Source organism: Helianthus annuus, chromosome 15 (genome assembly GCF_002127325.2).
Source record: "Helianthus annuus cultivar XRQ/B chromosome 15, HanXRQr2.0-SUNRISE, whole genome shotgun sequence".
Classification (NCBI taxonomy): Eukaryota; Viridiplantae; Streptophyta; class Magnoliopsida; order Asterales; family Asteraceae; genus Helianthus; species Helianthus annuus.
The window spans coordinates 67,950,094-67,965,908 of record NC_035447.2 but is presented as its reverse complement, the minus strand read 5'-3'; the positions used below and the strand labels follow the sequence as shown (position 1 = coordinate 67,965,908).

The 15,815-nt window shown below is 37.6% G+C and overlaps 1 protein-coding gene across 1 annotated transcript; it reads left to right on the top strand.

Moving 5' to 3' along the window:
* The first annotated feature begins 6,165 nt into the window (after positions 1-6,165).
* Positions 6,166-7,344, top strand: LOC110915843 (ethylene-responsive transcription factor 4). Its single transcript, XM_022160586.2, has one exon. It carries the CDS (start codon positions 6,234-6,236, stop codon positions 7,053-7,055), a length of 822 nt encoding a protein of 273 aa, XP_022016278.1. The 5' UTR covers positions 6,166-6,233; the 3' UTR covers positions 7,056-7,344.
* The last annotated feature ends 8,471 nt before the right edge of the window (positions 7,345-15,815 follow it).

Genomic DNA, 15,815 nt, shown 5'->3' with positions numbered 1-15,815 from the left:
GTTAAATCGCAAAAGATGAAAACTTTTGAATTAGAAGTAAAAGATAAAATTAATCAAAGGGTTAAATTACCAAATATTAAAGCTTTAAACTTAAATTGTCAAAGATTAAAACTTTAGGGTTAAAAAGGAAATAAAGATTAAAAATTTTAAACTTAAATTGTCAAAGAATAAAACTTTAGGGTAAATTGTCAAATATTTAAACTTTAGGGTTAAAAATGAAACAAAAATTAGAAGTTTATACTTAAATTGTCGAACATTAAAACTTTAGGGTTAAAAATGAAAATTTCCTTTCTTTTTTGAAAGACTCCCAAAGCCATATGTACAATCAACATATGCACAAACTTGTTGCTTCTTTATATAGGTTTTAATAAGAGGGTTGAGTTTTTTTTTCTTTTTAAAATATTCTTGGGTTCTCTCTTTGAAATTCAGGGGCACACTCCCCATACCTGCGTTAGGGGTGTGAACGGCTCGGTTTAGTTTAATTCGGTTTTTGGGAAAAATCAAAACCGAAACTGCAATGTTAGTTTTCGGGTTTTGAAAACCGTTCGGTTCGGTTCGTTTTTTTTTTTTTTTTTGTTTTGTTTTTACAACGGTGTGGTTCATTTTTTTTTTTTTGGAACAAAATATGTAAGGTTCAAAAAAATAAAACGTATAATTTAAAATTTAAGAATCTTTTTTACATGTTTACGTTTAAGTTATTATTTTTAATCTTCTTAATTAATATTGTTCGTGTATATCTAATCTTCTAATCTATTTTTATGTTTCTTCAAAATGTTTATATAAACATATTTTCTTTTATAGTACTTTGAAGATTATTAATATTTATATTAAATTTTGTTATTTGTTGTAGACAATAAATAAATCATTTCAATTATAAATAAACATGTTAACGTTTTGTTATAAATACTTAACGTTCAAAAATAAAATTAATAATTTCTACTGAATACTTAAACAATTTAAACTTACAAATAAAAATATATGGACAAGGCCTACTATTGTAACCTATCTATTCGTTTTTTTGGTTATTGAAATGGTTATCCGAAAACCAAACCGAAATATTCGTTTATTACAAATCCGAAAACTGAACCGTCGCTTTTTGTCTCGGTTCGGTTATTTCGGACATGGTTCGGTTATTTCGGTTTTCTGCTATTTATTTCATGTATTTGTGAGTATCTGAAAATATAAGAAAGACAATATATTATTGAAGAAACACCGATCTAATCAGGGCGACTAGATAATGCTTAACTGGGTATGGAGAGATCCGATCTTCACGAGCTCTAAAACTGCAATGGATTTGTAAAACTAAGAACATAATGAAACTTGTTACGAGAAGGAGAGGTTAGGGGTTCTTCTTGTAACCACCATCCGGAATGAGAATAAGTATTGTTATTGAGACAATAAATTGAAAGTGAGAGTGAGGGTAGGTAGCACAAAGTGATTTCACCTTGATGGAATGTGGTATACGTAGCCGAAGGAGTGGGAGGTGATTCGGTGAGACGTCGCTATCAGGAATATTCATTTGGTTCCTTTTTGTGTTGATTGTTGGTATCCGCAGAGGTGGGTGTGCATCTGCGACCTTTCATTTGTTACACGTCGCTTTCAGGACACCCACTTCGACCTTTCATTTGCTACACGTCGCTTTCAGGACACCCATTGCGACCTTTCATTTGTTACACGTCGCTTTCAGTACACCCACTACGACCTTTCATTTGCTACACGTCGCTTTCAGGACACCCCCTGCCATCTTTCATTTGCTACACATCGCTTTAAGGACACCCACTGCGACCTTTCATGTGCTATATGTTGCTTTTAGGACACCCACTGCGACCTTTCATTTGCTACATGTCACTTTCATAATGTCCTTATTGTCTTTTCTGTAACAACCATTATTGGAGGTTAGAGGGGTGTGAATTCGTGACGCGTGATTGGCTAGATGTTATTGTCACTTGTTTTTCTTGTCTCCTTTGCGATAACCATTAGTAGAGTTCTCATGGTATAGGGACTACAGACCGTTATTGGCTACACGTCACTTTCATCTTGTCCTTTTTCTCCCACATGCTGGAGTATCTCCACGTGAAGTGTGGGCCCCGCAGACTACTTGACATGTCCAGTAGTCTAGGTTGCATGTAGGATATGGGTTTTCCCGGACCCATGGAAGGTCTGGGACTATATCTCTTCAATTATTAAATTTAACAAAGATATATATTAGGGATGGGACGTTTGGGGTTTTAATGGATAAAAATAATTTAAAAAAATAATTTTGAATTTTTTAGTTTAGTTATATGGATGTTAGTGAGCATCCGAATGTGAATGCTCTTATATGAATGTGGACAAAGAAAATAATTTGAATGCTCTTGTATGAATCGATATGTATGTAAACCGTGAGATGAGAGAGTGAAGTATGTGGTGATGAGAATGCTTACCTTTGATCCGATAATCAAGGTTTTAATATGCGTATTCATCATTGCATATAATTGTTGTGAAAATAAATTAAAGAGTTAAACTACAATTTGAGTCCCTCAGGTTTCCACCATACTGCATGTTGAGCCCCTAGTTTTTTTTTAATTTCAACAATCAAGTCCCCAACGTTGCACAATTTCAACAATTGAGTCCCTATTAATTGAAGGGGTTTAGTCAATCGTTAGTTGACCGAGGTATATTGTCTTTTGCACTATTATTATTATTATTATTATTATTATTATTATTATTATTATTATTATTATTATTATTATTGTTAAAACTTTATGAAATTTTATCTTCAACACCAGATGTCCCTTTCATCTCATCTTCATTTCATATCATCTTCATTAGCCAAAACAGATCTATTATTCACCCTTGCGTTGACATCTAACCCTCCTTCCATCATCTCCATAAACCGCAATTTCCATTTATCTCCATGAATACCCCCAAATTCACACACATTCAACTTACCCGTTACAACAATGTGTATGATACGTGTATGTGTTCCTTTACACCCCCCCCTTTTTGTAGTATGCGATGCGTGGAAAACCCTTGACGGGTTGATTTATTGAAGACAACCCGCCTCCTGTTTGGTGGTTCCGATCTATAACAACCTAAATCAGGTGGGAATCAAACTCATACAACCGTGGGTACTGTGGATTTGGAAAAAGGGAGGACGAATTTGGCAACCACCATATCCGGTGTGGGAACTAAATAGCTAATCTGTGTTTCTTCTCAAAGTACTAGTGAATCATTGGAACATGCTTGTGCTCTCCATGTCGCCCATGATGTTGCTTTTATCAAAGAACATGAACAATTGTATAGGAAACCCAGATATAACACTAAAAACTCAACCAAAACAGGGGTGGTGTTTAAATCCGTGTTCTTCGTGGGAACAGGTGTAACAAGAAGGAGTTTAGGTTTAATCCCTTTTTTTCTGACCTATAGGTAAAGGGTTTTTGTCAGGAATACTCCCAAGATTTGTAACACCAATGGTTCATATGAGAATGATTGCAACACCGTTGGTATGTCTGAGTTTCATACCTCTAACTATGTTATATCTAAAGTACGAAATCCCACTGGGTTTATTGAAAATGTCTGGCACAAGAACAAACTCACATGATTATCTTTTGCTAACCAAATTAAGCTCACGATAATGATGCTTGAGACATGGTTAGGGTTCATAGATCATATTAGGTTGAAATTTACACATTTGGTCCCTAGGGCATTTAAGTAATTTCACAGATTTTCTAAGGTTGAAGTAACATAAATTGTCAATAGGGACTCAATTGTTCAAATTATGCAACGCTAGGGACTTGATTGTTGAAATTATAAAACTAAGGGCTCAACATACAATCTGGTGTAAATTATGCCATCTTATGTAAGAATATCTTCTTAGCTTAACAAAATGTATCTACACATAGTATTTCTCAAATGATAAGTAAAAAATGTTGCATACAATCATTACGAAGTTACTATGTCTTTCACAACTGTCTTTTATCAGCTCAACCTTTTCTGGCTTTGATTTTGTTGTGAGGTTGTTTATCATTTTTATAACTTATATAAAGTATTGTATATAATTGTTAGAATTTTTTATAAATGTGTTCACACACATATATATATATATATATATACACACATATTTGTGTATGTTCCAACTCGTGTGTAACTATGTCTATCTGTATATATACGCAACCATATATATTTGCTTATGTATTAAATGAAGATTCTTGTGAACTTAAACACCTACTCCAAGATGGTACTACAGATTTAAACCTTGTAACTTGATAGACTGATTAGTATTTGTTAAATCTCAACGCATCATGGAAGGCAAAGTCTACGAAATTAGTTGTCATTATTTTTAAATTTCTTTGTCATTCACTTAGGCAATTCTATAAATTCTTGAAGGTTCACATATATAAAATGAACACACATGCCTCTTTTCAAATCCATGGTAATAGTCCAAAGTGTTTTCCCATATAACAATGGTGGAGCAAAATCGATTGATCGATCTATATTCTATACAGTCTTAAAACAATGGCAAATGATATAACCATTATAAAAACACATAAACAACATTATTTTGGGTATACTTTTTGATGTTTGTAGTTGTGAATGTGTGTATTAAATATTACAATCTTCAAGATAATTGGAATACAAACATCTCTCCAAAATATAACGAATTTAGTAAAACGCTGAAGTTCTACTAATCTCACACCAACAACCAATTTATGATGACCATTAACGAAGTCCTATTACAACTCAATGAGAAGATGACTCCAGAAACACGAATCAGTCACGAGTTAGGATCGATGTGTATTTGAAAGACCCACAACATTATTTTAGGGACTTCCATGTTTGGACGATCACCTCACTACCAACCTCTCACACATTACAAATTTCGCTATATGTATATAAATGATTATGCTTTAGTGATATTAACTGTCACCATTTCATACCATTTGATAACATATGTGAGCTTTTGTGTTATTAAGGGTTAACTTTAGTTATTTAGTTTAATGGACTCGTTCTCAGATATAAATAATAGACAATTTGGCCATAACCCAAAGAACTATGTTGTCATATCCATCTAACATGTTTAATTTTATTTTGAACGATCGGGAATTTTTTATTAACCGTGAAAGTGCTAGTAGCCAGCAACAGGCATACAAAACCCACAACATTGGAAAATTAGAAAAACTGAAATTAAACGAGAATGCTAACTCTAATAGGGGGGATTTTCCCTATGTTTTTATCCATATAAATGTATTTATAGAAATTGGTTAATACCCAGCTTAAGCTCACTTATACATTAAAGTCTTGTTATGTGACTGTTAAATTTGGTGACAATATAGGAGAATGTAAAACGAACACACCATATGCTATCACGCAACATCAAACTTAGATTAATATTAATCTAAATAGAATCTACTACACACAAGAGAACGAGATACACAACCTTATAAAATCACCGCTCTCCAGATATAAAAACATAACAGTACGTTATCACATGTTACATTTCTCACTTCTAGAGTTCATAAAAACATAATAGTACGTTATCACACGTTACATTTCTCACTTCTAGAGTTCATAAAAACATAATAGTACGTTACAACGCTTCACATTTCTTAGGGCAGGCGGGGCGTCTTCGGGGACTTCAATCGGGGAGGAGAGATGCCGATTAGGGGGGTACCGCCATTAAGGCGGGGGAGTGAATCGGGGAAGAAAATGGGGGTGGAGGCACCGAAGAGAGGGGGAGGAGAGAGAGAGGAGAGAGGGAGAAGGGACCAATCACAGCTTTTCTTTTTTTTTTTTTTTTTTAAAAAAACCAATTCACCTAAGAGGGGAGTGGCGCCATCAAATTGGGGTGTTAGAGGAGTTTAAGAGGGGAGTTGACGTGGCACACGGGGATTGGTTTGGCGTAAGAGAGGGGACTCACCTATTAGGTGAGCACCCCCTTCACCCTTACTTGAGACTTCTAGAGTTCATAAAAACATAATAGTACGTTACAACACTTCAGATTTCTTACTTGAGAAATTCAGCCGTTTTTGAGACACCAATATCTTTTAATATTTAAAAAAACAAAATACAATGCCGCCATGCCACGTAACCCCCTCCTTTATGGGCGGCTGCCCCCCATCTACGCTCCATCCGTTGACCCATTCTCTCCCATTTCCCCCTATATAAGCAACCAACCCCTCGTTTCCTTTATTCACAAAACTTTTTATAACCATAACAACTTCAATCGTTAACTCACCGTTAACTTACACCCCATGTCTCCCAACAACAGAACTCCGGTCGCCGTTAAACTTAACGGTAACAACCTCAATTTAGGCGTAGCTAAAGAACCACATTTCAGAGGCGTACGGAAGCGCCCGTGGGGTCGCTACGCCGCCGAGATTCGCGATCCCGGTAAGAAAAGCCGCGTCTGGTTAGGTACGTTCGACACCGCGGAGGAGGCAGCGCGTGCGTACGACGCGGCGGCGCGTGAGTTTCGTGGCTCTAAGGCTAAAACTAATTTTCCTGTACATGACGATGATGATACTACTTGTTTGTTGAAAAAAGCGAGTTTAGCGAGTCAACACAGTACGAGTTTACTGAGTCAACACAGTACCGTTGAGTCAACAGCGAGTCGAGAAGCGGAATCGGTTGAGCCTTCGTTAGATCTGAACCTGTCGTATGGCGTTAATGTTCCATCTGCCGTTAAGTTTCCGTTACACCAGAAGAATAACGGTGTTAATGTTCCGTCTCCCGTTCAGTTTCCGTTACACCAGAACATTACCGGTGTGAATGTTCCGTCGGCCGTTCAGTTACCGTTTCACCAGAACAATATGTTCCGTTATCCTCCGGTGACGGTTTTTTTCTCGCCGGAGTCGAATCAGATGTATTATTTCGACGGGATATTCCTTTCCGGTCAAGCTCAACCTCTCCAGAGCTCCGGTTACGACCGATCCGGATCTAAATTCCGGCAATCTGTTAGCGATGACTCGAACTCATCGTCTGTCGTTGATGTGAAACCGTTACGGTCACCGGCGTCGCCTCATGAAAGTGTCGGAATCGATCTCAACCTTCCGCCACCGGCTGAATCAATGTGACTTTGATCTGCGATATTGAAAAGTAGAATCGGTTAAAATTAGCAATCGAGAAGGAACATTTGCGGTTTGATTAGCGATCAGTGAAGAAACGACGGCGTCGTAGAGACGTAGACTGTAAATAGTTAAATACCTCACCGGATCTGTATTTTTTTGCAACATTTGGAGTAATTTTCTCTATTGTTGTTGTTCCGTAACATTTGCCTTTAAGTTGTAATCGCATTTTGTAGGCTTTTTTTCTTAATGTGACTGCATCCGGTATCTAATATTGTAGATCTATGGCTTTACACTTTATGGTTTTCGTTAGTAAATCTAAATCAAACCGTTGAGAATTGAAACCAAACCGTGGCTTACTCTTAGGTAGCGTTGGTGTCGTGGAAGATACTGAAATCGGAATTTGCGTAGAAATTGAAATTTGATTTGGAACTTAGGTGTCATTTGGGATTGGAATGTGGATTTCATTCATTATGTTATTGTTCAATTCTAATTCATTCGTTTGTTGAAACAAAAACATAAGAAATTGAATCAACATTCTAATTTTATTCATATTTCACTCCATTCTGTTCTATGAATTAAACAATAATTTAAGGTTTTGATTTTGATTTATATCGCATCTTTATAATGAGATCATATAAATATGATCTAAAGGAACGTAACAATAATAATATTCTAATAAGTAAAACTTATCTGGATCCTTGTGTTGTATTGTCAAGCAAAGCGAGTATAGTAACTATAGTTTAAATTAAAATGATTCTAAAGGTTACACAGCTTAAAGCCCATGGTTTTGGATTTTATTTTTTCCGACAAGCTTTAAATATAAATAAATTGTAATCCAAACTACTAGCCAACGGTACAGTATGAAATTTTCCTTTTTCCGACTAGCTGTAAATATAAACTGTAAACCAAACTACTAGCCACAAGGTAGTGAGGTACGGTATGGAAGCATCTAAACGCACCATATGGATCACAAATAAAAAAAAAATAGAGTAGAATTGTAAAACCGAGCCATTAACTATTTAGTTTGTTATTACGAATCTTAGACCAAAACGCAAACATAAACACGCTTTTGTAACCGAGCCATTAACTGTTTAATTTGTTATTTTGAATCATAAACCAAAACGCAAACATAAACACGCTTTTGTTTTCGGGTTAATCAATTTGAGAACATGACACAACTTCACAATTTGAATATACCAAAACGTTTAAAAAAGTTGGTTAAAATCAAGTCTCAAAAGTAAAAGGGGAATGAAATGGACAGTTTTGACTTTGAGGGGTATTAGTGAAAAATGGAAACAAAGTTTAAAAGACCACGTGTTACATGGACAACAAAAGCGCGTGAGATGCAAAGTGTGGGCGGCGTGTGGAATATAATAATAATAATTAAAAAATAAATGGTTGGAAGCTCGACAGAATTTGCATGGAGGGCCTTATCCGACAGCTTCCCATATAAGTCGTCAACAAATCGGCAGGCCCCACTTATTCCGATTTTTGTTTTATCAAGATCATGTGAAATGGAAAGGTGAAGTGGGCTTGAAGTGGTCCCATAACGTGAGAGGCGGAACCATACTGTTAGGAGCCGTAATATTGGTTACGACTCAACCCCGTACTCATAGTGTTTTTTTTTCGGTTTTATATAAAGAATATCTCTAAAAAAATATGAGGATACCCCTAACCAATAAATTAGATACTAGATATTACTAAAATCCAATTTTTATAGGCCTAAACATTTTACAACCAAAAACTTGTAAGATAATTAAGCCCGAATGATAAAAATAAGTCCAAATTAACAATAACAGAATTGAAATAAGACTCTAAATATAATTTGATAAAGTTAGCCCAAGACCCAAAACAATATTATAGTTAAATAAGTGATCTTGCTTGTCTTATGGTAGAAACCGAAATACATAGTTCTTGTCCTTTAGTTTATTGGGTAGTGAAGTTAGCTTTATTTTACTAGTCGCAACTGCAACCGTTGAAATATGTTTTTTTTTCTAAATTGAAGCTTGCCAAGATGGATTTACGCAATCGAATGGGCCCAGTATATTGAACAATGTTATGGTTTGTGTGGTCGAAAAAAAAACTTTTGATATCAAGCTATGAAAAAAAGAATAGGACAAATCTATTATGTATTTGTTTTACTTTAATATATTATCATTTTCTTATTGTATGATTGCACATATTATCGCTTTTTTCTTATTGTATGATTGTACGGTGATTTCGAACCTCAAAAAGTGGCATACAGACTCGAACTACCGGAGGAATTTAGCAATGTCCACCCGAGTTTCCATGTTTCGAACCTCAAAAAGTGTCTGGCCGAGCAGAATTTACATGTACCATTTGAGGATCTATAAGTGGATGAAACATTACACTTCGTGGAAAAGTCTGTCGAGATCATGGACCGAGAGACCAAGAAGCTCCGACGCTCACGCATTCCCATAGTGTGTTACACCCCGAAATTATCAGAGCTGGCATGACTGGACTGGTATCTTCATTGCACAGCGGAAGCAAATAATCTAAGTCTTTTAGAAAATGAACGCCACTAAGCACTCGACTCCACATGGTTCTCCTATTCCAACCGTGCCATGATTTCTGAAAAGCAACCTGAGAAAGAAACATGCGAAAAAGTCAACATAAAGTTGAGCGAGTTCATAGTTTGTTTGTAAAAGATTTGAAATAAATCTTTTGAATAACCGGTTTGTGAAATAAGATTGAGAAAACGAATTTAGAAATCATTTTCTTGCCAAGTTATATGGAAACTTTGTATTTGTAACGCATTATGTTCGTAAAACCATGTATTTGTAAATTCTCGTATTTGTAATGTTCGTATAACCGTCAATTGTAGGACCGGTTTTGAGACCGTTCGATTGCGTAACGAACGTTTCACGTGCGGAATCCGTGACCGTGCGTGACCGAACACACAATAACATACTACTAACGTGATTCCATTGAGAAATACGACTTGAACGGTACAAGAATCACGATTACACCACTTTCTCCCTCTAAACTTGGATCTCCACCAACACAAATGTGAGAGAAGTCTTCCAAAAAACTAACTAACTCATGACATAACCTCCTATTTATATGGTCAAGGCAACTTAATGAAAGTTCTCATTAATTACAAGTTTGCCACCTTGCCATTTCTAACTAGATATGACATTATGCGCTTGATTTCTTCCGGCTTTTCACTACGACTCGGATTGACGAAGGCGATAGACAATAAATGCATCAACATCAATGCCCACCCTCACTTTGACTCCATGCCCGCACAATCCTATGCCTTGAATTTGTATAAAACATGATATTTAATTTGTATAAATCAAGTATTTCTGTAAGTATGTATGTATGTCCCTGGTATGTAGCAATAAGGAAAAAGAGATCACCAATGGGTTGCAAAGCCACTGGTATGTGTGAAGTGATGCAGGAAAACTCAAACCTAGAAAATTTGTTACCGGGCCTCGGCTGTAAGACACAGTCACCACTATGAGCTGCCCCGGCCTCATGGGTGTGGGCTCGCTACACCCAAATAGATCTATCACTCTTGTCCCTCGGTCCTATAATGAGGATTAATGGCCTTAAGTGTTGTACCCACCACTCACGTGATCAAAGTAGTATACCTTCCATAGGCTAACCATACCATGTATATAAAAAAATGTTTGTATAATTGTAACATGTATTTTACCCCAGCCTCTAAGGCTGAACTTCCCCAGCCTCTAAGGCTGAACCTCCCCAGCCTCTAAGGCTAACTCCCCAGTCTCTCTATATTATCACCAGACGATCCATCCCTAGTCATGAAAATCATTCACATTTCGACAATACGCATTTGTTTTATAAAAATCGGTATATTTAGTATAATCCATTCGTAATATGATTTAGAAATATGAGTTTTCGTTCGTTCAAAAGCTTTGTATGTTCTTGCACAACGTGCTTTGTCTAAAAATATGCAGTCTTTGTTTATCGAAAACCTTGTATGTTTCTGAAAAACGTGCATGTCTTTCCACCCCGAAAACATTCATAAAAATGTAAAACCGTAAAAAAGGTGGGGTTATGAAAAAAAAAATGAACTCACCTGGATTGCCTTGTGCAAAGCTAGCTAATTACGACTTCGTGATGTCGTTTCCAAGACTTGACTTGCTAGCGTGCATTCTACAATATTCCTAACACGGAATATCTTATAAGTTTCTAAATAAAACAACGTAGCTAAACTACGTGTCCGAGCTCTACCGAATCGTTAACTAAACGATTCTAAAAAGGTGTTATTATTTTGATTGACAAAAATCAAACTATGGTTATTTGATCCCGTTTCATAATCGGGATAAAAACTAAGTCATGGAAACGACTTAGCTTCTAAGCGACTAAGAATATAATTGTAAATACGTCCGAGAAGTCGCATTAGTCGTCACGAATAGTAAGCGTAGATGAATAGTAGTACGACTCTCCTTAGCTATCATAAGTCGTAAATAAATAAGTAAAGATATACATATATATATATATATATACTCGAAATTTTGATGTTTGAAGTGAATATAAACATTATATTTATCTTACAAAAGTACTCGTAATTGCATATATCATGTTTATATCTACCTTTGTAATGGAACTCCTAAAAATAGGTTTTAGTCCATTAGAGACTATGTTTAAAAAAAATCAAACTTGAGTAAATATATATATATATATATATAGAGTAAGGTTAACATACAAAAAACCTTATCATACATCATGTAGGAGACAATGGTAACCGTTGGATCAGGGGTATAATCACGCATAGGACCACATAATCACGCATGGGACCACATAATCACGCATGGGACTATAATCACGCACGTTCTATGATAATAACGCACGTTATATTTTTTTGTCATGTATGTTAATGTAGGTTAAGCCTTGAAGTACATTATACTTTCTCTATATATATATATATATATATATATATTTGCAAAGTATCGTATTTGTGTACACACCTTTGATTTTGTTCATGTAATTCATGTTTTGGGTAAATTAATGCATAATAGTTTAGTGTAATCGAAGGCGTTTTGAAATAAACACAAATAGTCATGTTCATTTTAGATAATTATCGAGTTTCGTTAGGTAGTAAATCAAGTTTGTCGGAATGTTATAAATTCGTCGCGCAAGTCGTATGATGTTGCCAAAATAAATATACTTTATATTTATTAAAAAAATACACTTTAACCATCGATAGACGTCGTTTATGAATTATAAATGTTTCGTATAGCGGATTTTACGAAAAACGGACAGAGTTTCCTCTGTTCTTGGACGATCCCGACAATCAAAATGTCGATATTTTTATCAAAACACAACAGTTCAACAATATATATACATAATGTTTTGTCGAGTTGCAAAATGAAAACAAATTACTAAATGTGACGGTTCGAGCTCGGTTCGCGTATAACTATACAAAAAAAGAAAAAACTAAACTAACGTATATTAACTCGCTACTTCTAGTTTGTTACCGGTTCTTCGAGTTGACCGCTGTTGACCCGAGTTGACTCAGCGAGTTGACTCGGTTTGACCGAGTCAACCAAACCTGCTGACCAGTTGGCTCTATTGACCGAGTAGTCTGAACCGAGACCCAAGCCAAAACATCAACATCTTCCACATTTCGAGAAACAAGACATCATCAAATTCATCAAATCTTCAAAGAAGAATACAAGAAATAAGCAGGGGGGTGTGTTACCGTGAATCCGTCGGATAATGGCAAGGACCGCCGGGTAAACAAACCGACCGGTGGTCCGAGTCTCCATCTCACTCTCTGCTGCTCGAACCCCCAAAAACGGACTCGAACATGAACCAAGTTGAACCCGAAACCAGTTAACTCGCCGGATAAAGACAATGTCCGACGGTCAATGGCACCGACCGCCGGTTCTCTCACTCTTCTCAGCTCTCTCTCTCTCTTCTCTGCTCTCTCTCTTCTCTCCGCTTGTAGCTGCCGCACCACCACCGGTTCGTGGTGGTGGTGGTCCGTTTCTGAGTTGAAAGGGGGGGGGGGTGGGGGGTGTGTCTGGTCGGAGAACAAGGATCGGAGAGGGGGGTACGCCACAAAACCACCGCCGGAAAAACCCCACCGCCGCCGCTTGCGGCGGCGCCGCCGTGAACCGTCACCGGCTCCGCCGGTCTTGCCGGCTGGAGTCCGGTTACCCATATCGGATAGAGAGAGAGAAGCGTGAGGCGTGTGTGAGTTTGTTTTGTGTTACTGATTTTTTGTTTGTTGTAAACTAGTAATAAAGCCCGCGAGCGTTGCTGCGCGGGTTCATAGCTGAAGAAGCATGGACCCGAGTGGGTCAAAACTTCTACGGTGATGAATACGAATATTGCCACACCTCGTCTTCTGCACTTCATCCTAGACCTGTAAACAATAAGAGAGAAACATGGGCAATTGTAGAGACGGCCGGTAGAGAAAGAATCCCCTATTTCCAGCTACAAAAGTGTTGCCCTATATCTCATGCCCTAATGAGGAGGTGGAGACCTCCTTATATAGGAGATATGGGAAAACCCTAACCTCAATGGGCCAGGCCCAGTTAGGGGTTGCCTCTACGAGCCCACAGCCTAGTGTAGCATAAACTACAATGCGCTAGGCTTCGCGGATTAGTACACAATAATAATAATAATAATAATAATAATAATAATAATAATAATTATAATAATATATAATTAATATAAAAGTGATAAATAGCAGAAAAGTCCGACTGTTCGGGTCGGGTCCAGTACCATACCTCGTCATGTCCCCCAGTCTAGTGTTGCTCCCGCGTGCAAGCGTGGGAGGAGCACTTAGACTTATTGGGAGCTCGGGAGTGAAGATCACTAATTTTAGGCTTACATGCCGTCCGGGTGCGAGAAAGTTGTTGGCCACGTTTGTTGTGGTTGTCGTTGGCTGTGAGTAGAGATAATGGAGCAATGAATAGTATACGATTGTTCATCGTGGAAATTGGTTGGGTAAACATGACGCACGCTGATTGGTTATAGACAATTGCCATTTGTACTGGCGCATTACCATGAGCTTTTTAAGGTTGCGCGTATGCGGTTAGGTCTCATGCATGAGTCTTGGAACAGGCAGAGCTTTGGCGGTTAAGTGCCTCGCCCTTGGATGACTTTTGCAGGCGTGGCCTTGCTTTAGCGGTACGCCCATAATCGTGTGGGCTACTGTAGAATATCCACCCTGTGGTGTGACTTTTGTTGGTTAACATATGGTGCGCTAACAGGGTTCAACTCATTGAGAGAGTTGATGTTGATGTGACGACGGTCCCTGCCACGCGTCCGTGTCATCGGGATCTTCGTTGTCGTATTGTGCAGCCATTGGTGGTCATAGTTGCGCATGCGTATGTTATGCCACCTTAGGCGAATGTAGAACTGCTGGCAGTTGTACCAGCCATCGTTATTGATGATCCGACTATAGCAATCATCGTTGCAGTCGGGAAGAATGTTATACAATGCACCCCTGCAGAAGTGCTTGCTACGCTTAGTGACCTTGGAAGGGTGCTTAGAGCGTTATTTATGTTCCCCACAATGTTTTGTAATTGTGAGACAAGTACTTGGTTTTTCATTAGTGGTTGTGCATCTATTACCAAGATACCCACTGGAGTAGTAGTGGTTGAATAACCTATTACCAAGATGCCCACTCTTAGCGCTGTATAATTTGATCATCTGACTTTGTTATTATGAAAAATATTTCGTGTCAGAGTTGTCTTTTACCGCGATATGCAGTTTAAATGCGGTGGTATGTTGTGTTTACAAATGTTTATATGAACACTTGTAGATATCAGAAAGTGCTTTATAACCCGCGCGGCGTTAATGAACACTTGAACAACAAAGTGCTTTCTACGCGCTTGGCGTGAGTGAGCACTTGTTGGGATAATAAAATGCTTTATACGCGTTAGGCGTGAATGAGCACTTATGGAGAGAATAAAATGCTTCATACGCGCTAGGCGTGAATGAGCACTTATGTAAGCTACTACGTCCTTTGCCCGGACGCACATTGGCGTGGGAAATACTTATAGTATGTGGCATGTCTGTTTAAATGACCTCGCCGACTATGGCGTGAAGGTTTTCTGTTATCCGTGCCACATATTGGTGTGGGGAATACTTATCCGAATAAGTATTTTTCCTGTCGCATAGCGTGTGGAATACTTATTCGAATAAGCAAGTATACTAGTTTTGTCGTTCATTTGTCTTGACTACCAAATTGCCTATACGTGTCAAGTGGTACAGTCGTAGGCCAAATGATGTGAAGTATAAATATTGTCTGGCGTATTGAAACATCCACATTATATAAGAAACGGTGCGGGATAATGTGCGGTGGATATCACCTTAATGGGCAGCCTGAGAAAAACTGATCACTTTTAAGGCGTAATGGCGTTGTACCCTGCTAGTCCCCCAGTTCAGTGCTGCTAAAGTATGTTAGTAGTGTTGAACTTGATAAGTACTAAAAAGAAATCAACAAGTAAACATGAAGTATAACATGCTAACAAGACTCTGACATGCTTATTAGTCGATTTAAATGTATTGTAGATAAGTGTGCGTAAAATAGAGGTGAAACCTTTATCGACACTTTTTGTTTAGTGGGCCATTGTAATAGGCACTTTTTTAATATATGAAAGCATTATCGGTCATTTTGAAAAGCAAATATATAACTTATGGAGTATTCCGTTAAGCTATCAGGTTATATGAGAGTACCATATTTAAGGATGAGATTAAGGACCTGTCACCCGTGAGCGTTGTGCGTAGGCGCCTAGCTAGGTCCGCGTACTTGAA